The sequence below is a fragment of the Coffea eugenioides genome, chromosome 9, assembly GCF_003713205.1.
Source record: "Coffea eugenioides isolate CCC68of chromosome 9, Ceug_1.0, whole genome shotgun sequence".
In the NCBI taxonomy this organism is placed as follows: Eukaryota; Viridiplantae; Streptophyta; class Magnoliopsida; order Gentianales; family Rubiaceae; genus Coffea; species Coffea eugenioides.
The window spans coordinates 4,732,910-4,755,480 of NC_040043.1; the positions used below are offsets into that span (position 1 = coordinate 4,732,910).

The 22,571-nt window shown below is 35.2% G+C and overlaps 2 protein-coding genes across 5 annotated transcripts; both read right to left on the bottom strand.

The window, feature by feature from the left end:
• Nucleotides 1–1,852: 1,852 nt before the first annotated feature.
• On the bottom strand, nucleotides 1,853–11,170 carry LOC113783112 (protein PHR1-LIKE 1-like). Of its 3 annotated transcripts, XM_027329152.1 has the most exons (9): nucleotides 10,973–11,170; nucleotides 8,711–9,335; nucleotides 8,529–8,614; nucleotides 7,597–7,789; nucleotides 7,439–7,518; nucleotides 7,308–7,347; nucleotides 6,904–6,961; nucleotides 5,009–5,078; nucleotides 1,853–2,361 (listed from the first exon to the last, which is right to left on the bottom strand). In XM_027329152.1, exons 2-9 carry the CDS (start codon nucleotides 9,183–9,185, stop codon nucleotides 1,972–1,974), a joined length of 1,392 nt encoding a protein of 463 aa, XP_027184953.1. In that variant the 5' UTR covers nucleotides 9,186–9,335; nucleotides 10,973–11,170; the 3' UTR covers nucleotides 1,853–1,971. The 3 variants fall into 3 exon arrangements, with proteins under 3 accessions (XP_027184953.1, XP_027184952.1, XP_027184951.1); XM_027329151.1 differs by having other exon boundaries at nucleotides 7,439–7,515; nucleotides 8,529–9,335; XM_027329150.1 differs by having other exon boundaries at nucleotides 8,529–9,335.
• Nucleotides 11,171–13,405: 2,235 nt separating this feature from the next.
• On the bottom strand, nucleotides 13,406–22,341 carry LOC113783544 (probable inactive histone-lysine N-methyltransferase SUVR2). 2 transcript variants are annotated; one of them, XM_027329706.1, is made up of 9 exons: nucleotides 22,110–22,341; nucleotides 19,717–19,973; nucleotides 19,101–19,581; nucleotides 17,337–18,301; nucleotides 16,697–16,962; nucleotides 15,636–15,702; nucleotides 15,494–15,544; nucleotides 15,041–15,134; nucleotides 13,406–13,756 (listed from the first exon to the last, which is right to left on the bottom strand). In XM_027329706.1, exons 2-9 carry the CDS (start codon nucleotides 19,903–19,905, stop codon nucleotides 13,731–13,733), a joined length of 2,139 nt encoding a protein of 712 aa, XP_027185507.1. In that variant the 5' UTR covers nucleotides 19,906–19,973; nucleotides 22,110–22,341; the 3' UTR covers nucleotides 13,406–13,730. The 2 variants fall into 2 exon arrangements, with proteins under 2 accessions (XP_027185507.1, XP_027185506.1); XM_027329705.1 differs by lacking the exons at nucleotides 13,406–13,756; nucleotides 15,041–15,134 and having other exon boundaries at nucleotides 15,299–15,544.
• Between the last annotated feature and the right edge of the window lie 230 nt (nucleotides 22,342–22,571).

Consider the following 22,571-nt stretch of genomic DNA (forward strand, 5'->3'; position numbering starts at 1 on the left):
AGACTTATCCGTCCTTTTGTTGTTTAACTGCAGACAACGATAACTAACTGAATTGTCTTTTTCCGTTTTGGGTTTTTCTAAATAATTACTGACAGTTACTCCACTGTGTATCTGTAATTAATTTGATTAATGGAAAGGAATTTAGATTTCTCCTTTTATTAAATGTTCATGGGGATATCATGATTCATGACCTACCATTTATTTCAAGTATTTCGTTTGGCTTTTTTTTTTCAGTCTCCTTTATCATGACAAGACTAGAGAGTTCATAAATATGTCAAAGTTAGGGTATTTTCTTGTTTTTGATAGGCTACAGAGAGGAGATATTAATTCTTAAACTTTAATAACTTGCGTTTAACTCCTGACTTTGCCTAATTTACAGAGGATTTTAATTCTTAAAACTTTGATAACCTTAAAATTTTGCATTAACTCCTGACTCTGCTAATTCACAAATTTATAGGCATAGCTTATGGTTAAAAGCTTAACCAATCGCCTCTATTAAATAATAATTTTTTTCTCCGATTTCGACTTGAATTGGAAAGCTAGATAAATAATTTCAACAAAATAATAAGATAATAATTTTTTAAAAAAATTTACCACAACTCTTTGATGCCATTCATATCATAAATTAATAATTCACTAAAATTACATATCATATGTTCTTAAAATATGAGTCTATTAGAATAATTCATTATTTTATGAAATAAAATAAAATTTTAGTTGATTAGACGAGCATTTCTTTGAATTGTAAGCACGTTCTATAATAATAAATTATTAATATATCAAATTAATTAATACTTCTCTAAATTAATAGAATTTATGGTCCTATAAAGAGCGAAGATTTCACTGTATAACCTTAATCATTTTAGACAATGATTATTCTGAAAACGATGAACATAACCAAAATATGATTTTCTTTTGCTTCTTTCGAAGGTTAACATATGGTTTGGTCAAACTTAAAAATCTTCTAACGGATAATCTAGGGATCTTGTACTGTTCTCTTGTAGTTCCCCCCCCCCCCCCCCCCCTCTCCTTTGATAAAAAGGAAGGTAGTTTCTTTAATGGTGTCCATCCACCGATGCCCTGCAGCTGCCGGAAGAGCAGAGGTTGTGTTTATTGGCAAAGGGATGTTCTTGTAACAAAAATTAATGTCATCACATGATCACCTGCCTCTCCACCTTCACATTGCCAATTAGATTCGGTCAAGAGATGCATATGTATTCTCTCATTACCAATATAAGCACCAGAAAAAGCTCATTGTATTTTATGATCACTTCATATTTCTTAAGATTATGATGATTCAATTCAATCGATACGAAACTCAACTGGATTGGCATTTTCACTTTCCCATTTCCTAAATTTCATTGTACTTCAAGAAACTGTGAAGAGACAGATGTGGTGATGATATGATTCTGCAATTATAACCAACTTCATTTTGCTGGCAAGTGTTCATATCCATGGTTTCCAAAGTATAGACACTCCAAGAAAATTGTGATGATGCTGCTTTTTAGATGTCTCTTTGCTTTCCCTTTTCTCCTCTTTCATTTCCTCCATCCCTCTTAGCTTTCTCTGTCTTTTTAACTTCTTTAACAAATTCTCGTGAATGGAGTATGGCAGTCAGGTAGTGGCAAGAGAGTCAAGACTAGAAAATAGCAGATGGATGGCAGTCAATAAACATGTTCCCAAGAACCAACCTAATCCATCCAGTTTGAAAACCTTAAAACGAGTAGTTTGATCATCAAAAACTGGTAAACTACCCCGGTAAAAGTCAGTTGTATTGAACACTAGCTCCCGAGAAAGATCAAGCATGTTTGAAAAAAAATTTTAAAAAAAAAATCAAGCTAGCATTTTAATAGATGCACAATTCTTTTGTCAATTCAATAACATCTCCACCACAGTCCACAATCCACAATCTTTATCCATGATGTCCCGCGCCTACAATCTAAACTATGAATGCAATTACAAGACTAGCTATCATGAGTTCAAACTACCATCGACTTTTGCACGTTTTACAGGGGAGGCATTGCCATCTTGGTCATTATCCTCTGATGTTTTCCCCTCAGGGGACTTCTGCTTCCTATTAGGAGTCTGAGTTTGTTCTGCTGTAACTCCAGCATCACCAGAGCTCAATACTTTGGCCTCATTTTCCTTCTCTAAAGCTTTAGCTACATTATTCTTCTCCAGCGTTTCCGATTTTTCATCATCAGGTAAAGGTTCTACTGCTTTAGATGGGGCGAGAGAAGCTTCAACAGGATTTGAATCCTTCTTCTTTGACCTTTCTTCCTCAATCTTCTTCTGTTGCTCAAGCATCAGTTGAATGTATTTGCCCTGTTCTTCAATCCGCAACTGCAAACTTCTCTGGATCTGAGGGACAGTGCAATCTTTCAGCCAAACGGAAAATACAAAGGAAGAAGCATATATTTCATGATATTTCTATTCAAATAATAAACAAGTCAGAGAAAGAATTCGATGTCATCAAATGTCAATAATTGCATAATAAAGATGATAGACCCATATCTTCTTCCTGCTAAAACATTCAGATTTCAAAACTATTCTGTCCATAATTGTTATAGCAAGAAAGAAATCCTAATCCTGGAAACAGTATAGACTGTTATACCATATCTTAAAGGTTAAAATACAGGTCCCTTTGATTGGGCCAACGAGTTGCAAAATCCAAATAAGTTGACTGCCATTTCCATAAGCAGTGGAGATTTAAGAATCGCTTGTTTTCACATTGATATCATAATTCAAAAGCATTGCCTGGTCCAATTGTTTCACCTGAAATTGTGCCCAATTATAATGATTCATTATGTAGATGGCAACTTCATGGACACCAAGTCATCAAGGCAATTATCAAGAGAATCAGCACACTGAGTTTCCTTGATGGACTCCTTCAAGGAAAAAGAACCAAGACGATTTTGCAGGATAACATGGACGAGCTTTCTCCCTAATCATGCTCTGACTCTCTGAAGGTTAAGTCCCTTTGATTCAAAATAAAATCACCATCAAAAAATACGAGTTCTCTTGCAAGTGAAGAAGACTTCAGCTTGCAAAATTTCTCTCCATGTTGCAAAATTGTTGCTTTACAAGTTTTAAAAAAAACGAGTTTTTGAATTTGTACTGCAGTACATCTGACTGTTCAAATGATGCTGAAATTTTGAGAGACAATTAAAATAAAAATCACCGAACCCAATGAGCCAAATGGAAGTAGAAAAAGATTATATGTTCATTGCACAACCAATGAATCCTCATTAACATCAAATTTAACCAACAGTTTGGCTAATCTTAAAAGAAAGGTTGACAACTCAGTAAAAGTGAGCCCCAAGAGTTGTTGAATCCAACCAACTACAGTCTCAGTAAGGGGGTGCTTGTTTCATATATTGGAATCGGAAATGGAAATGGAATCATAGACTCTGGTTTTGGAATTAAACTTTTCATTCCAATATCTAGCTTGGTTCACACATTGGAATTAGCATCATTCTAATTCCTGATGCTTGGTTTGATGAGTGTTTCGGAATTAAATGCAATTGAATTCCAAATTTACCCTTGATATAACAATTCTTATAAAACAAAAGAATTACACATACGAGAAATTAACATCTCCATAATTGTAACTACAATAGTTATTAACTTTTTGATAAAATGTAAGAAAATCATAAACCATAAAAAAAATTAATACCAGAAAATAAATATAGTGGGTGCATTAACAAGGAGTAAATTCCCAAAAAGAGGGAGTTTTTAAACTAACTTCCCAAAGGGTGGCGATTTTTGAGTCTCTTCCCAAAGGGTGAAAAATGCATCCAAGGAATGCGTTCTTCCAAATAAAAACGCAACTTTCAAATACGTTATTTTAATTTTCATAAATTTGTTTAAATATGAAAAATTGGTTAAATAGCGCATAACATACTAGCTCTTTATGGGAAACTGGCAGATTTTGTAGTATATTTTGTACCAACTCTTTATGAAAAATATACCAGCTCTTTATGGGAAAAATTGGTTAAATAGCGCCCAAAGGAAAACTAGTATGTTTTGTATTTAACATAAATTAAATATGTGAAAGTTAAAAAAAAAAAAAAGAAATTGCCCATAACATACCAGCTCTTTATGAGAAACTGGCAGGTTTTGTATTTAATGCCCATAACTATGGAACTGAAAGGTATTCAGGCAAATAATTTTACAAATAGGTACAAGGCAACCAGAAGCCCACCCAAACTATACCAGTATTCACGGATCAAATAACCAAAATATCAAGAATCGATTGACCCTTTGTTTCTGAGCTTCCATTGAATGCGTAATTCAAGAAAACACAGTGAGTAGCGTGAGTGGAATAAAAGTGAGAAGGTGATGGGTCCAGAGCATAGCATTTTGGTCCAGTTAGTGTTATTCTGTCAGATTCCCTTCTTTTCTTTTTTATTTTTAGCTAGCCAGTGAGTAGCCTGAAAAAACAGAGAAGAAGGAAGAGAAAAGCTTGCATACGGAGAAGAAAATTGCAGAGGCAACGGAGAAGAAATTTTGGATAAGAGATGAACAAGAAGAGATAGGAAATCTGATGAACAAGAAGAACAGAAGGTGCTGCGTGTGATGGAGAGAAAGAGAGGGTAGGCCCGTCATAAATATTGTCTGAGGGAATTAGTTGAGGGTTTTGTCCAAAACCTCCCAATTTGCTCGGGAATGGGATAAGTCCGATTTTTTAGAAATGATTCCAAAGATTGCATTCCAATAGGCTTAACCCAAGCAACAAATAAGGGGTTTATTCCATTCTGTGATTCCCAAACCCTTTAACCAAGCAGCCCCTAAGATGATTCATCCAAACCCAAATGATCAGTGTGTAAGGTCTTTGACAAAAATAAGTTTTGAGCATCTCCTGATTAAATGAAAAGAGCAATACATTGCAGCCGACAGAATTACAGACCAGTAAAAAAATTTCAGTGAGAGGCAAATTTTCTTAATTCACCTGATAAGGCTAAAGTACCAAAAATCTCTTATACAAGTTATTTCATTAGCTGCGTACCTCAAGTTGTTCATGTAGTTGTTTTTGAACTTCCATTTGCAGTCTTAGGGCTTCAGTTATTCCTGTAGTCCTGTAATGGCAAATTGAAAGCAAGAAATTTGAAGTCTGCACCTCTAATTACACAGAGACACTGTTAGGAATCAAAACTGTTGAAGCAAAGGCCAATTCATTCCTCCATGTAAAAAGAATGATACAAGAATTTTAGCTCATATGCATAAACTGCAGAAGACTTGGTCTCCTAGACAACAAGCAATCATAAAAATAAAAACCAAAAGAAGCAAATGAACGGATATATCCAACATCTGAAACAGATATTGTGCATGTACACCAACAACATAGGAAAAAGCCCGAAAACATGCGAATAATTAAAGAATCAGAATTTCATTCCAAATTTGCACGTTAACAACTTGCCTCCTGATAGCCCCAGTGTGACTTTTTTTTTTAATTTCTTTTTACCGTCCCACTACTTCCCCATACCTGTCCTACCCCTAACTATTAGGCTCAGGATTCAAACCCTAAACCTGACAGCAAAGAGCACTCTAGGAGTCCTCCCTTACTCCTACAAATATGCTTGAGTGGTAGTAAGAGTGAAACTGTAAGCTTCATAAATCGAAGGAAGTACACTGAGCAATACACAATGATGGCAAGCTTGCATAATAAAAAGCTGATCATGGACTAAACTTTTTCCATTTTATGCAGTGAGGGGAGAAATGCAGACAAGTCTTACACCAGATGGACAACGTGCTGATTTTTTTTAAAGTCATTTTTACCGAGGGCAGCCATTTCTTATTATGATACCAATGTCTTTGCACTAGGTTTACATCCAGGAAAAAGCAGTCTGATTTTCCCCCAGAAAATTTTGCCATCTCAATTGATCACAACCACAGAAAGTTGGTAAACTAGCTCTCACGTGAGCCATAAATTTACTACTACAATGGATAAGTTCACCCATCCTTATCAACTTCAATCTTTTACAATCACTTTTCTGGTGTTAAAGTTGAATTTCAAAAGTTCACAGATCATTAAATCAACAAATATGGCTGCCAAAAGCCAAAAAAAGATTAAATTTGTCAAGAGAACTCAACCTTACGGCATCCACAAACATGATGCTGAGAATTATTTGAGATGAAATGAGTGAAGCAGAAAGTGGCGAAAAGGTTACAATTAGCATAAGAACTTTGTTAATCTTTTGCTAATTTTCTACTTGCAAATTTTCAGTCATCAGACAGACAGAAAGCTCAGGCAATCGTTAAAATTTCAAATGTCGAACTGTGTCTTGTTCTCAAACTGTGTCAAACATACTCGATGAAATCAATTGAGAAGGCCTTTGTACGCGCATTGACAGAATCATTCACAAAGGCAGATTTGTGGAGAGTTTGATGCTGCTAAGAAGAAGTCAACAAGAAGCATTTCCTTTTGAACACTTTGGTCATTGGGAAGTTAACCAAGGGGCAGATATTCTACTACTCCTGTATACAAATGTGTCATTTCTCCCAAAAGCTGCCTAGCTGAAATTCTAAAATTGCACAAACAGGTGTTATAATTTTTCCGGAGTGCTCCTTCTCCACTATGTCAAGTTCCCTAGAGACGAAGGAGCTGACAAACAATGTTACAATTAACGTTCACTCAAGTAAAGAATGGCAGAAACTTTCCTTGCCGAAAGAAGATGGATATTACAGTCAACATTAAGAGAGGGCCAACCTCCAATATTCAAAATAATACGCATTGGCAACAGAAACATGCACCAAAAGTTCACAAATCAGTCTATGATATCAATCTTATCAGTAGCTACTTTAAAAGTCCTATCAAGCTTTATATCAATACATACTTGGTATGAAGCCATGCATTGGACTTTTAGGTTTACAGCCAAGTGAGACGAGAACAAGATAACTCACGTTTTCAAGTCCAGAGATGTCATGTCTGTAACAGTAGGTGACTTCTTTTCTGTAGTTCCTGCAATCAGAACAGAATAATTCACCTCTTTCTTATCTTCTCTAGCATAATTTTCAACATTAGACTGAAATGCCTAAAGCAATAATACTGAAGCTAGACATGTTTCCATTTTAGTATCTCTTATTCTATGCATACTTACAAATGTGGAAGTTTCAAAATGTGTTAAAATCAGTTGAAATCATACAGCAAGCGCATGCAACTACTGCAATAGTTTCATATTGCTAAACAGATTCAAACAATAACCAATTTCGAGAGAGATTAAGGAAAAGCAGCAAAACCAAGATGATCAGCAGACCAGTGATACACATTCATAACAAAGTAATAGCAAATTTAAATAAGAGTCTACCTTCTGATGGCTCTGGTTTGTATCTGGCAGTTCGATATTTCTGACAGATGAATAACACCAACAAAAATAGAGTGAGAAAAATGACAACCACAATAAAGATGAATAAAGCTCAATAACAGAGTTCCTCGAACCTGTAGATGGCTTTTCACATGATAGATTGTGAGGCCTTCTTTGTTCATATGCTTCAAGACACCTTTTGGAGTAGCTCCTGCTAAATTAGGTAGTTTATTTTGGCTTGCAAAGCCTACTTAAATCAAGAACTTACAAAAGAAAACAGTAAGCTACGCACTTTCACTACCACCAAGCTTATTGACAGCGTCCACGAAGATCTCATGAAGCTCTGGTGTCCAACGCATGCGAGGCTTCGCCAATGGAGCAGCAGACGATGGACTAGAAACATCAATACTCTGTACAGATGAAACAGGAGTGTGACTAGAAGGCTGGGCCTCTCTCAAAGGTACTTCAGGTGACAACTTCAACACCTGCAATGAATTTACACGATAAAATTAATTAAAACAAGCATAATATTATCTGGAGAATGTCAATCAAGCATATAAGTTGCAAACATGTGTATGCTAAGGTTGCAATAAGTACAAATAGTTTGCAATACGAAGGAGGAATAGGTTGCAAAATAACCAAAATTGCCTACACCATTCAAATCCACAATTATATAAACTATTCCTTGGGAGGACATTTTGGAAGCAATGACCAAATTTTCTAGAAAAGTTGCGATATATAGGGGAAGGTAAAGACAGAAAGAAATTGAATTTACTTTCTAAAAAGACAAATTGGTAAAAGAGCGTCCTTGTTTCTAACAGGTCCCAGGGAATGACCAGGATAACCTGCTTTATGCTCTATAAGCCTTATACCACTATCACTTAACTTGGGGTTTAGCTTGCACGCAGCTTGTGCCTCAATACACATGCAACAAATAGAAGAAGTGGAAAGGGGGAAGTATAGGTTTAAACACAGAATGTTCATACAAAGTGAAATAAACTTACCACTACAAACTCAAGCAGATTGATCAATCCTGTGTAATATTAGAGAATTGACATTAAGCATAAACAACTAATCAGAGATCCTAGGAACAATTTAGCACCAGTTAAGGAAATGAAGGGGCATAGACTATTGTTTAAGAGCTTAATTAAGCAATCTACATCTGTAATTGGAACTATCAGAGGACAAACACATATACCATGAAATGCAAGTTGAAAGACAAACCTTAGGTTCTGGATCGGGAAAGCTGACATCGACAAGGAGATCACCCCAATTGGAATCTAGAGAGTCATCAACAGATATCAGGTCATCTGCCCATTCATTCCACTCAGTTCTCTTAGCATGGTCTTCAGATGCAATAACACATTTAAGGCTCTCTACTTGATCATTCTGAACGGGAACATTACCAGAAAAGTCAGGAAAGTCTTGAAGGGCATCTTTACCCCAGGATGTATTGCCATTTCCGCCATTTCCGATGTGGTAACTGTCAACTGGAGCAGAATGAACCCCCGAAAAGGAGGAGGGAATGGTTTCTAGAGATGTTTCAGCCCTTAATGACTTGGAAAGGAAGGGATAATTTTGTGATTGACTGCCTTGAGGTGAAATTGGAGGAAACTTAGTATCCCTGGGGAACCCAGAAGTCGTTGAAAACTGATGCCCTACTGCCCCACTTCTAGAAGCCAATGGAGCAGGACGAGAGGGAAGTGTATTTGTTGAGAGTACCTGCTCTGAGGTAACATGAAGGGAGTCTGGTAATTGAGGGTATTTCTCAACAAGAGGAGGAGGCAAATTAGGTAGACAAGGTGATGTAGCTCCAGAGGCACCCATGGTACTCAAACTTTCACCAGTTCTCTGAATGAATAATGAAGAATGTGCATCCATTTTTGTCCATAAAAAGAAGGAATACAAACACTTATACTAATTATGAAGGAGATGACAGCTGCCACTTTTTTGCCAGCTCACTATAAATGAGATTGTGTCCTGGACCTAACTTTTGCCGTGTTCAACAAGTGTGCACTGAAAAATAGATATCTGTTCAAACAAAAATAAGTCTCTACATCAATTGCATCGCAAAGATAAGACAAATTATCAGGAGGCAAAAAACCATAACCATTTTATGCATCAGGGAAACCTGTTTATCATAAAACCAAAGTTTAAATACAAATTCATGAAGGTGGGTGAAAAGGTTAAAGACGCCAAATGAGATATTAGATGATAAATTAGGCAAATACCCACTGTATATTATGTTACCCAGTTGCCCAACAACTGATCAATGTGAGAAACTTAAATCAACCGAAAGTTTCCCATTGTTCCCATATATGAAAATAAACAAACCAGAATCAACAATTACAGTGCCATTTACCAAGCACAGCAAAATCTAGGTCAAATGTTGGCCTTACAAAATATATGGCATGAAAACTTTAGCAAGTGAACTACAGCAGGGAAACTTTTAGAGTTATGTATTCGCAATTGTTTTCAGATTTTTACGAGACTTAAAAAGCTGAACAAGGATATATCATGGCATCTAACATAAGATAGAGATAAAGAAGCCAAAATGAAAGCATAAAAAACTGGAAGATGCTGAATGAAGTTTGAATTAAGTAATCAAGCATAGAAGCAAGTTTGTCCAGTTACTTTCTCTCGCCAAAACTCAAAAGAATAAAGTGCAAGGAATTTAATACTTGTTCACAGCTCCAGGAAGCAAATGATAAGATTGATAAGCCTACTGCCATCACTTCTCCACAGAAACGAGAACGATCTTGACTAACAAATCCAGTGTAGATGCTATACCTATAAATTGTGTAACATGCTAAGAAATATTGTGCTTTTTTCGCTCTCATTATTGATAATAGCTCAAGAGAATCTTAAAATTAGTAAACTTCAATGACGCCTCATTAAATTTGGCTTAACCAAAACTGAACTTACAAAGAGAGTTTGTCCATTCCAGATGCAAAGCAATGGGAAAACAGAGCTAATACATCAAAATTACTACCACCAATCATATCTAGTACTCTGAGCTGATCAAAAATTACCTACTCATAACTACAAAATAATGCATAACCCTATAGTCTCCAAGCATATAAGACTTCCCAAGCTTAGAGTATCAACAAAAAGATTTTTCAGAGACAAATAGTAATTAGCAATACAAGAGTAAGAATAATTGCAGCTAAGCAACCAATTTTACCCCCCAAAAAAAAAAAGAAGCTACTCAGCCATCAAAACAGTAAAAAAACACAACATATTCATCCTCATCAAGTATTAGTCAAGCTAAAATTTGAAAAGTGGACCCACCGCAATCATCATTTCGCTGCAACTATATCCACAAAAAGAAACTCTCATTTTTTCACTCTTCTTTAAAAAATTATAAGAAAAGTACTCAAACCAAGAAAAGTTTAGATTTTTATAGGAAATTAACGACAACCAACTCCAAATTCATCAAATCGAAACCTAAAACACCCGTCACAATTTTCTTTTTGTTGGAAAAGAAAAAAACAATAAGCAGAAGAAGCTTAGAATCCAGAAAAACTAATAGTACATCAATCAAACATGTCATAGCTCATCAAGCGAACATCTTTAGAAACACAGGTAACAAATTCATTTGCAGCTAAAGAATTGATTTGAGCGCATGGGATGGATAGGAAACTGGGGATAAGAGAGGAGAAGTAAACCTTTGGAAGCTTGGAACAAGAATCTGATTTGGATTATTGGCGGCCGAGGGAATTTTCTTGGATAGTACTGGATTATACAGCTAGTGATTCCACAAGGGAGCTAAGAAAATATAGAAAATTTGGTCTGTACCAATGACAATAATGATATGGATGAAGCATTTTAAGGTGCTAGTATAAAGAAACAAAGCAGACTTTCCAAATTTGAGCCAAGCGAAATGATTGATGACGTTGTGGTTAGAATTTAGTTCAAGCCCTTTGGTGTCTTATGGAATTGCACAAATACCCTTCTAATTTAACATGTTGTATTAACACCCACAACTGTAGGTACGTATTGAGGTCCAACCGCATAACAAAATTATACACTTCATAAATGTCGCACTTTTTTAGATTGTTCTAATTAAAAGTGTACGTGTTATGTGAATACATATAGAAAAAGATAAAAAAATTTCTACAATTATAAATTCATTAATTAAGTATAGATTGAAAAGTACAATGTGGTTGTCATAATCAAGAAAAAAATATATTAAAAAATTAGCAATTGTAAAAAAAAATGTATTTGCACTAAAATAGAATAAACTAAACTCTATTATGGATCAAACCTTATATTTTGTGAAAAATTAATGAGTATTGCAATAGTAACTCTAGTTTTGAAAAGAGTACATATTTTTAAAAGAATTATAACTCAAAAGCTCTACTATGCATTATGTAGAGCGTAATCACCAAAATTTCATATGTACCAAAATTCGGCCAAATCTCATGTGAATTGTCATAATCGTCAAAAAGAACCCCCTGTCACTTTCCTGATTATTTGGTAAGAGAAACATTTTCCCTTTTTTTTTTTCCCACTGCTCTTTCACTTGAAAACTATTGGATTTTTGTGCCTTGGAGGCCTGAAACAAGCTCAATTGGCTATTGGGGACACAATCTCTAATTACAAAATATAAGAGGGCATATGACACATTTGACAAAATTCTACTGGCCGTCCACATTAACCTTGTTGTTTCTATCATTTGTCGTACGAGGAAGAATTGCGTAGTAGTGTCGCTATAATTTCGGGCCCGTAACTGAGTCCGTCATCCTGCAATCGGGCTGTCAATAATATGATCATCTATAATCAGATGGCTGAGAAATGAGGAACTATTTAAGCCTGTCATTTCTATCTCAAAGCCACCAAATTTCCGTCTTCTTCTTGATGACATAAGTGGACCCATTACAAGGCGGCCATTCCTCTTAATATATTTTGGAGAAAATCGTTTAGAACATCTCTTACATCTTATCACATATATGAATTTTTTCATTTTTTAAATATTAACTTTACATGCTTTTACAAATTCAAGTTAATAAAATTTGATTCCAACCTAAATTTTCGATCATGTTTTAGTCTGAAATCACCACGTAACTTACATGTAGTCATTTTTTTATATATAAAAAGATCAAATCCCACTTTTTAATAGTAAAAATGAATATAGACGGAGTCCAATTTCAAAAAAAAAAAAATGAATATGGTTCATTCAAGTCAAGTCTCTACTTTTTAGGAGTAAAAATGGATATGGATCGGATCATTTATTTAACTATAAATGAAATTTAACATTTTTATTCCTAAACAGTGACTATGTATGGGTCGCGTGATAAATTTAGGATAAAACTAATCAAAACTCTAGGTTGGTTCAAAATTTTATTGACTGAATTTTATAAGGGATGTAAAGTTATTATCTTTAAAGCGATGAATACAAAACAGTATTTAGTAAAATATGATAGACATTTTGAACAATTTTCCCTATATTTTGTTTCATTGTTAACGGGCTTCTTGAGGCTGCTTTGTTAATTTTTTGTCCTATATTCCTTTTGTCATTTTCCTTCATATTAAGACTCTTTCCTTTTAAATGTAAGTGGAGAAAACGAATTGCATGGAAAAAAAAAAAGAAAAGAAAAACGATGAAAAAGACATCTAACGGATGTGATTTTTAAGAAAGGTGCAAAATTCATTTTTTTTAGAAGTGACGTGTCTTTGAATCTGGATTGCCATTTCCTTGTACACCTGGATTGCCATTTGGTATATCATTTTGTGTCCTTAATTTCTTATTCATTCTTCAGTGTCCTTAATTTTCTAGTTAAACTTCTCTCCTTTTTCTACAAGAGAGTCTTTGATTTGCAAGGTATCATCCATCAAAATTCAAGTGCCAGGCCAGAACAACTTAGTGCAGTCCTGGCAAGGGGCCTTAATGGGTCTCTGAAATTTTGAAACATCAAACATGTACTCTTTTCTCCATTTAGAAACACAGGAAAACGCAATGGAGCAGGATTGCGGATGAGCTTGCGGAAAATGTACAGAATGCAAAAGGATAAATGACAGCACAACTTCCACATATCCAACTATCGATTGTATATGTAAATTAATCTTTTCTACACTGATAATATGTATACAATAGCGAGTCTATTGATAATGTATGCACCCGTGGTCTAAATTCATGCCACAGGTGTAAGATTTGGAGTTCAAAACTGCTTCCACTTGACCCAAGGAAAAGAGAGAAAAAGAAAAAAAGAACCTGCTTGGTGGACTAACAAACATCATTTTGAAGACTACATAAACCAGCAAGGAACAAGCCAGAGAGAGAGTAGGCATTAAGGACCAACATTCTCCACCAACAGCTGCAAAAATGGCGGGGATGCTGTGTTTTACTAATCTAGAAATGGAGAAACAACAGTCACGAGTCAAATTCCTGGAGACCATTCATCAGCAGCTCAACAACATGCGGCTTCAGTTGGAGATACTCGGTTTAGTTCCTATAGCAACGTGTCAAAATGTTAACAAAAGAAAATGACAAAATTGTGCATAGAAAAATGAATAAGATTACAATAAGGCTTGATGTAGTAGTTAAACATCCAAGGTTGAGGTCCCAAAAGCTCGATGTCCTTGTCTCAAGATTTGATCTAAGATGTAGCTTTACGCAATAATATGACATTTAATTTGTCCAATTTGTGATATGTGATCCATATAATCTGTTTACTGATAATAACTTAATCAAAGCAAAAAAACACTGAGTTTTAAGGATTTATTCAAAACAGGTATTAATTCTAGGAGATCTAGATGGCTAGTTTCTACTCTTGAACAAGAATTTAGCTCAGACTGTTGCCATTTCCTAGTTTCATATAGATGCAGTAATTAGAGTTATTGTTTGAGAGCTTTCAATTCCATGAGTTTCTCAATTCCAGCTTCTCTGTATAAAAGAAAATTTGTGATATGTGATCCTTATAATCTCTTTACTGGTAATAACTTAATCAAAGCAAAAAGCACTGAGTTTCATGGATTTATGCGAAACAGGCATTAATTCTAGGAGATCTAATTGCTAGTTTCTATACTAGAGCAAGAATTTAGCTCAGACTCTTGCCGTTTCATAATTTCATATAGGATGAACTAATGATGAATGCAATAATTAGAGCAATTGTTTGAGAATTTTCAATTCCATGAGTTTCTCAATTCCAGCTTCTCTGTATAAAAGATGTTACTGAAGTCTAATGGAACTCTTTATCAGCTTAAGAGCCTTCCCTTTGGCAGCAATCCAGTTTAACAACTAGGTTGAAAGAGCTCTGATGATAATTGCTAAACTATTGGAGTAAGTCGCAAGTCTTATAATTGTTTTTTAAGCAACAAGCATCCATACATGTTATGTAGCCTAAGAAAAACTATATGCATGTTATGCTTCACCAGACCCCATTGAACTTAATTTCATACAGATAAACTTAACGGCAGCAATCAAGAAACAGATTCACACTCACCATTGCACTTAATTTCATACAGATAAACTTAACGGCAGCAATCAAGAAATAGATTCACACAGAATATATACCAACATAAATGACTTGATATTTTAAGTTATTTTCCAAGTTGAATTCCAATTTGTTTATCTAGTCAGTTCACTGAGAAATGGTACTTTCAAACAACACTATCCTCTGACAAGTTTTAAAGAAATAGCAGCCGTTATTTGAATTAACAAGAAAATTAGAGGCCTTTCAGAATTAAAGCACCACAAGAAGAAAAACCATATCAGCAAAGAAAAATATACTGACTTTTCCCTTTCCCATCACGACAATAAGCACTTCCGCAACGGCACCGAAATGCTTCAATAGGATGATTATGATCATCAAAATCAATCCCGTAATCCTGAAAAGAGTAAGAAGAGGTATTAACTGGAAAACAGTATCTGGAGGTTATACACCATATGACATGAAAACTGAGCTTCTTTTATTTTGGAAAACAGAGAAGTTTTACTTATCTTTGATCCATTATTTCGTGATTCTCACACTTCTGCAAAATAGTATGAAGTAGACATATTTGTGTATAATTCAACTTGTTAAAAGGTGCTGTTATGGCCAATTCCAGTGAAAACAAAAATCGCTCGATGTGAAACTAAGACTCTTACAACATCTCCAATGAAAGCCATTGCCTTTGACTGCGAAATAAATCCCTAAAGAATGATTCATGAAATAACATGTTACGGCAAGAAAATCCATATCAGTTACCCATGTAAGCTCTTCCATTGCATGCACCTTCCGTCTAGTGAAAAATGCAAGCTGCATTAGGGGGAAACTGTTAACATCCCAAACTTTCTCTATAAAGTTACTGTATAGCAGATAGCAATGAACTAATGGAATAAAACCATACATGATAGTAGTGGTGATCAGGGGTCTCCACTTCAACCGGAATGTCAAGCAAGTTTGCATCACAACATCTGTGTTGAACACAATTGCAGGTAAGGCAAAAGAAGACTCACTAATGTAGATGACATAGAAGTTAAAAAAGAAAAAAGCAGCCTCATCATCTTCAAGATGCAAGGCACATTAGCATCTAAAAGATGTTTCAAGCCAAAAGAGGGGGAAGTAGGATAAATGGTCACTTGATTGACTGACTAGGAACTCAAAAAAAGAAAACCATATAGCTTTCTTACTATCAGAGTTAAAGAGAACAGGATAAAGAAGATATTCTGCTCACAGTGCGCATATATGAATACCTCTTTCCTTGACATGTATATTTGCCGTATAAACCTTTCATATAGGTAGACTTAAGTGTTTCAAATTAACAATGCTGGAAATAAAATTACAATTGCTGGACCACAAGGCTTTGGAGATTAAGAACCATATATAATAATTTCTTGTCCTTTAACCATCAACTAACTGGTACATCATTGAGTTTGGATGCTAGACAACAATGCTCTGCTGCATACTAAAGCTTCATACCCCTCCTAGCTGCTCAACAATAAGTAGTGCGCTTGCCAGCATATCTTGCCACTAACTGCTTGGGTATTTAACTCTTAAACTAACTGATTATAATTCACTTGTCAGAAAAGATACTGCAGACCTTAATTGGACTTGGTTATCATAAAGTTGAGTGAGATTAGTGTGGATTTTCATGAATCTTTTTTTTTTTTTTTGGGTGAAAGAAGAGGTACTCAAAGCTATTTCATCAGGTATTATTGAATACCCTTTGAGTGGTTACTTCAAAACAGCACACCCCTAATTGATGATTAAATATGTCAACATAGACTTGGGTTCACAGCTAGCAAATTGCAATTGCACTGTTTTTGAGCAATATGTTTCCCAATGCTTAAGAAGAATAGTCATCTGGAAAATGCAAGTGTAGAACAATAAGAAAGTGCCTGCATGCACATACCCAAGGCTATATGAAATTTAAAAAAAAATTAAATGGGGAAGGGTGAAGAAGATTACCTGTGATTTATAAATCTTGCAACATTTCCATAGTAAGTTGCATCCAAACAAAGTGCATCTTCATCCTTTAATACTCCTTCTGATCCCCAATCAGCATCAAGCAGCACTGGATATGTGTGTCTGTCTTTGCTACTGCTTTGGTTATTCCTCTCATACAATTCCATGTTAGTCAAGATTTCCCCGACATATTCACAAATAAAAGCACCCTTAGGTAGCTCTTCAAGAGTTCGTAAACCCCAACCTTTACCATCATCTGTCAAGAACACCTTCAATACAAACAACATTTATTTTCAGAAACTAGCATTTTTATTATATATGGACACATATCTAAAATATTACATGCTTAAGCACACACAACAGACACCCCTACACACACAATCACATTCACATATATATAGATATATTCACATATCTCTATACCTGTCTTAATACGGGCACACAAATTTGTGCAAATGTTTATACACAATATATACATGCGGAGAAATTCATATACTCTAAGGGAACACCAGATGTCTGGACAGATTGACTCTTCAACACTCAGAGATCCAAATAGAAGTTATTTAGTTATACTCTTAAGTTATTACGGTAATTCCCCTGGAAAGTTATTCTGTATGCTCAGATAGAAGGAAAAAGTGCTAACCTGTAATTTGCGGGTTATACCTCGTTGTACAACTCTATTTCCACACTGCATGCTGCATCGGCATTTTCTCCAGCATTCTTTAACAAATTTCCTGACTAGATGGCCTTTGCACTTTTGAGGCCTATAAGCATTCTTGGCCCTCTCTAATGGGCAGTCTGGGCAGTAAAAATGGTAATGCTTGTGTGGTTCTTCATTCATGGATATACAAGCTCCTAAAAATTCTTCTTTCAAGAGCCCTTCTCGTGTATAAGCAAAGTCACCTCCAGTATCACGAGCACATGCACAAGGAACAGAAGATGAAAGACAATCCCCTGCACAGCTTGCACAGCAGTCCTCATCCGCAATTCTAGCCAACGAGGCATGTACATATGCATTTTGATAAATTATATTTTGGGGAATGTAAACAAAATTTGGAAGATCCTCATTGCCATATTCATCTAGTAATGAAATGCTGATTTTCTCGTTGCCATTTGTTATGTCATAGACATTATGGAAAGCCCTTCCCCTATCATGACTGATACGTTGCTGCTGAGGAACGGCCAGGTTGAGTGAGTTTGAAGATGCAGAACTTCTGACCTTTTTATTCCTATCTTTTTCTAGATTATGTGTTTCAAAACATTGTGGGTGAGATCCTGTGGTTTGGTGGAAGCGATCACCAGGAGATTTATTAAGCAGAGATCTATCAGCAGAGTTGGAGGTCAATTCCATATAACTATCACATAATTCCTTCAATAAGTGAATCAGAGAGAACTTTGGATCAATTATTTTGTATGATCTCAAATACTTACTCTCCGTATATTTCACGAGTGGATCTAAATTTGGCCACTGAAATTTAGATTGTCCAAGGGCATGATTACACTTTAAGGAAATTTTGACCTGCCCACAGGAAGACGAAGCTATATCATATGTAGATTGCAAGTTATCCCCCAATTCCAGTGCTGAAGCATCAGCTTTCTTGCCATTACCTGAAAAATTGGGCAAAAGCAGCTTGTCAGGATGAAGTTCTCTTGAGAATGACTCTTTGTAGCTGAAATAACTAATCAGCGAGGTAAATACAGATGAATAATAGAACAATACTCAAAACATTCACATGAGGAGTACATTCTTTGCTCCACAACTGTTAAATTTTCATCAGAAAAGGTAGAATTTTCAAAAGGGCACAAAGGAAGTCAAGTTTAGAAAATTCAACTTCTTGTGACAGATTTTGTACAAAACATAGAATCCTCAAAAGTTTCTGTATTCATATATAAATCTGGGATTCACTTAAAACGGACAGAAGAGTTGAGATTGAGGGGGTATAATTCTCCATGTAATACAACTGGAATATGGCTCTGTCAGCCAATTAAAGGCCACTAAATTCAATTTCAGACATAAGCAAGAGATAGTTCAGCTAATTTGAATGCTTACAAACTCACAAGTAGACAAAGACTGATACCTCAAAAAGGTAAAATATACGCAATTTCAATTGCTATTGCAATAGCAGAGAAGCAACTGTAATTTCCTAGGCTTCTTAAGAAACTTTAAAGACAATGTTTAAATTTTTGTTTCTGGAGAATTCATAAAATTAAGAGAGTAAATTTAGTCAGTGCTATCGAGTTATGCTTGTCCTCCTTCCTGATTATTGGGAGAAAAATAAAAAATAAAAATCTTCTTCAAGGCTAGACTGCATACAGAAAAGGAAGCATGAGAAAACATGCTAGAAGCTTGGAACAATTCCGTGAAAATGCACATAAAGATATCTCTCAACGGAAAATGTTGGTATACCTGAACAGATATATGAAGCAGGAAAACTGACATGTGAAGAGCAGTTAAGAGGTTCCTTCCTTGTAGGCTTAGTCACATTCCTCTGATCATGGTACTCTCGTATTCTTTCTCTTTTCTCGAGCACAAAACTAGGGTCCCCATATGCCTGACCAGCACAGAACAGATTTGGTTGTCTGTGTGTAACTGCATTTTCTCCTGTTGGGTCCTGAAATGTTGAAATGTGAATATCTCCTCTGTCTTTAATTGAAGTTTCATATACAAGGGAATGAGATTGTCCCCTAAGATATTTTGAAAATGATGGAGATGGATCCATCAGTTCCTCCTCATTAGCATCTAGTGGTATTTCACCCTCTTCAAGATCTAATCTTCTGCTTTCATTATCCTTTGTAGATGAAGTCTGATCTTCAAGTGGAGTTACATTTAGTTTCTTGAGTGGAGGTTCTAGACCATCATTGACTATTGCAGCATTCTCCTGAATCATCTGCAGTTACAATTGATATTAGAGGACAAGTATATAAAATCTGTGCAAGAGAAAAATATAAATGGTGCTTGTATCCTGACTCATTTAATATATACCAATGGCGGTAACCTCTGTTGGAGCTAAAGGATCACTAACCTTATCATTCTCATACTCAAATATAGCATCAGCAAGAGTACGATAATTATCATCCTCTATAAGTGCCCAATTCCGATCATACAATTTCAGCAGTCTCTTCAGAACTGGTTTCACAGTTTGTGCTGCAATGCCAATGTTCTTCATTGCAGTGAAAGCCTTTGTAATTCTTGGATCCCTCTCCTGTGCCATTACTGCTCCAAAAGGTTTCTGTAGAAGTAAATTTTTGTAGCTCAACAGCTCCGAGGTTCCACCAATGCCTATATTTTCAACTGCTTGTCAGGTCCGCAACGCAATGGAAGTTAAAGCAAGGAGAACAAATAGAAGAGATATATAAAGGGCAGAGTCCAGACCATGTACAAACTGAAATTTTGCTTACTGTTAATAATTATTCCACCAAAATAGGACTTGGTACACTTTAAAAATATAATTGTTGCTTTCATTCTCTTCTCCTTGTCCTCCTACTTAACTATAGTTCTCTTAGTTAGTAATTTTTGCTATAGTCATTGCAACTGCAGTGCAGCATTGTCATGCCATAAAGATATGTATTTCTCACTTGTGCAATGATGTTAAGATCAGTCAGTGTCCTTAATTCTGTTCAGAAACAAGCATTTTGAAACCAGGAAGAGGCTACTTTTGATATTGATTTATAAATAAGGAGATAAGATTCATTGAAGGTATAGAATCTTAAGCATTGACATCAACAAATCTTCCTCGGCAGAAATCACAGAATGATGGATAGGAAGATTTGTAGCACCTTATAATCAGATTCCAGTACATATACATGCAAATGGATTCAACTAAATAAAGTTGTCCTAGATGTGTATCTTAATTGTACCTTTAGATATAAATCAATAATCAAGCTTAAAAACAAAATCCGTTCTATTTATTTGAGCGAGGGAAAATTGAAAAGTTATCTCCTTAAACTAGCATTCTTATCTAAGTTGAAGTGGGGGGCTATATAAACATTGAAACAGAATTTCACCAACATGATTACTGCAGTCCTTGCAACACAAATAGATGTTTTTTCCTTCATCATAATCAGCCATACAAATGCTGTCGCCAATTACTGGTGGACTATCATGAGTTGGAAAAATAACATTACTTTTTCCACATATTAATCATATCTTCCTAATGTTAAAATTGTTTATCACTTTAATAAATTCTACAAAAAAATTTGCATTTTGTTCTGTATTAACTCTGAGAAGGTCCTAGTAGAGGATTTCGCACAATGTTGCATAAGGCAAATTTTTATACACAATGAACTTAAGTAGGACCACATGTTCTCTAATATCTCCTTAGGTTAATAATTTTTAGCTAACTAACGCTATGATGGAATCCACGTGCTTATGGCTAACTAATTTGAAATTATTTTTGAATCTCTCCTTTCTTAGTATCATTTACTGTCTGCTTAAATTTCAGTATGCAATTGACTAGTTTGGTAGGCTCCTCATATTCTCAACTAACTAACTCCTACTTTCACTTATCCTATTTCTTGATATCCTCCCTCATTTCCTTACATGTCAATTTTCAAAAATGGAAAAATACTTCCAACACTTAACTGCTTAACTAATGCTTCCAACACTTCTTTATTTATTTAATATCTGTCTTGAGTCAAAACAAGATATTCAATCTAGGATGAGGGGAGTAAAATGATAAACAACAAGTGTTCCCAACTAACTAATTAAAAAATTTCTTCCAACTCTCCCTTCTTTATATCTTGTTTATATTTAACTGGAGTCAAAATAAGATATTCAGCTAAGGATGGACCAACATAATTCCAACTAACTACTGAAACTGTTAATTTTTAAACCTCCATTGTTCTTAATATCTATGTCTGGACACTGGACAAAGTAAGATAACAAGATCTTCATTTAAAAAAAAAAGATTATTTTATTCTACAACACAAGAAGCAAAATGTACATTGTTTAAGCACATGATACACAGTTCAAGCAAATATAATTCTTGTAACAAAGAATGCCCGTTTCTCTTCCTATCTAAGCTCACTTTTCCCACTTTAATTCTGGATAAAGTCCCGTTTTCTGGAACAATTCTTAAGATCAACATACCATCTACCAAGCTTTTATTAGTTGAAACCCCAAAAAAGGGAGGAAAAAAGGACTCTCTTTCCCGGTGGGCACATTTTGCATGTTATATGAGTGCGCAACACAACAGACACACATTACATGATCATGACCACAGAAGCCATCTACCAAAAGAAAAGCATAATAAAAGCAAAAACACTAAATTGCTGATATATACCTTTTCAGTACAACCTACAAACTTGGGGAAAAAGAAAAAGATACCAAGGAAGACAAAATCTTTCCATCAAATGAAAAGGTCAAAAAGGAACAGAAAAAAAATAGAAAAGAAAATCGGAAGGTCAATGTACGAACCAGTAACAAACTCATAGGCTTGAAAATCACGTCGAAAAAATATAGCATCAACTCAGAACCATCGCCACTGGAAGGAGGACAGAGTTTTCAGCGAACAGCTGGAAAAGCAGCTAGGCTTTTTCGATGGAAAAGCAAAGCAGCATTATCAATGTATAAATGTAATTATGCACATATGGAACCAATAAGCGAAGATATATAAGACGCAACGAAAGCCGCTAGCATTCTTGCTTGAAATCGGCACAGAGATTGATGATGGTTTTGTGTGGGGGTTTAAGGTTCGGAGGAAGAGTTGCGTTCAGTCCAATATAAAGAGGAGACCTATCACCTCACTTAACATTGGTGCTTTATTATTCGCTTTAAACCATGTGATATATGTGTGATAGGTGATGTGTTTCAATTCTAACCGTATGATTTGTAACATCAGTTATTAAATTCGGCTCGATTCTATCAACTAATCATCAA

Coding starts and splice junctions, on each gene's coding strand:
- LOC113783112 (XM_027329150.1), bottom strand. CDS start 9,185: ATGGATGCACATTCTTCATTATTCATTCAGAGAACTGGTGAAAGTTTG. Junction 7,519..7,596: donor TAAGCTTGGTGGTAGTGAAA/GTGCGTAGCTTA, acceptor TACCTAATTTAG/CAGGAGCTACTCCAAAAGGT. Junction 2,362..5,008: donor AACTACATGAACAACTTGAG/GTACGCAGCTAA, acceptor ACTGTCCCTCAG/ATCCAGAGAAGTTTGCAGTT.
- LOC113783544 (XM_027329705.1), bottom strand. CDS start 19,905: ATGGCACAGGAGAGGGATCCAAGAATTACAAAGGCTTTCACTGCAATG. Junction 18,302..19,100: donor TGCTTCATATATCTGTTCAG/GTATACCAACAT, acceptor CCAATTTTTCAG/GTAATGGCAAGAAAGCTGAT. Junction 16,963..17,336: donor GTATAACCCGCAAATTACAG/GTTAGCACTTTT, acceptor TTTGTATTGAAG/GTGTTCTTGACAGATGATGG.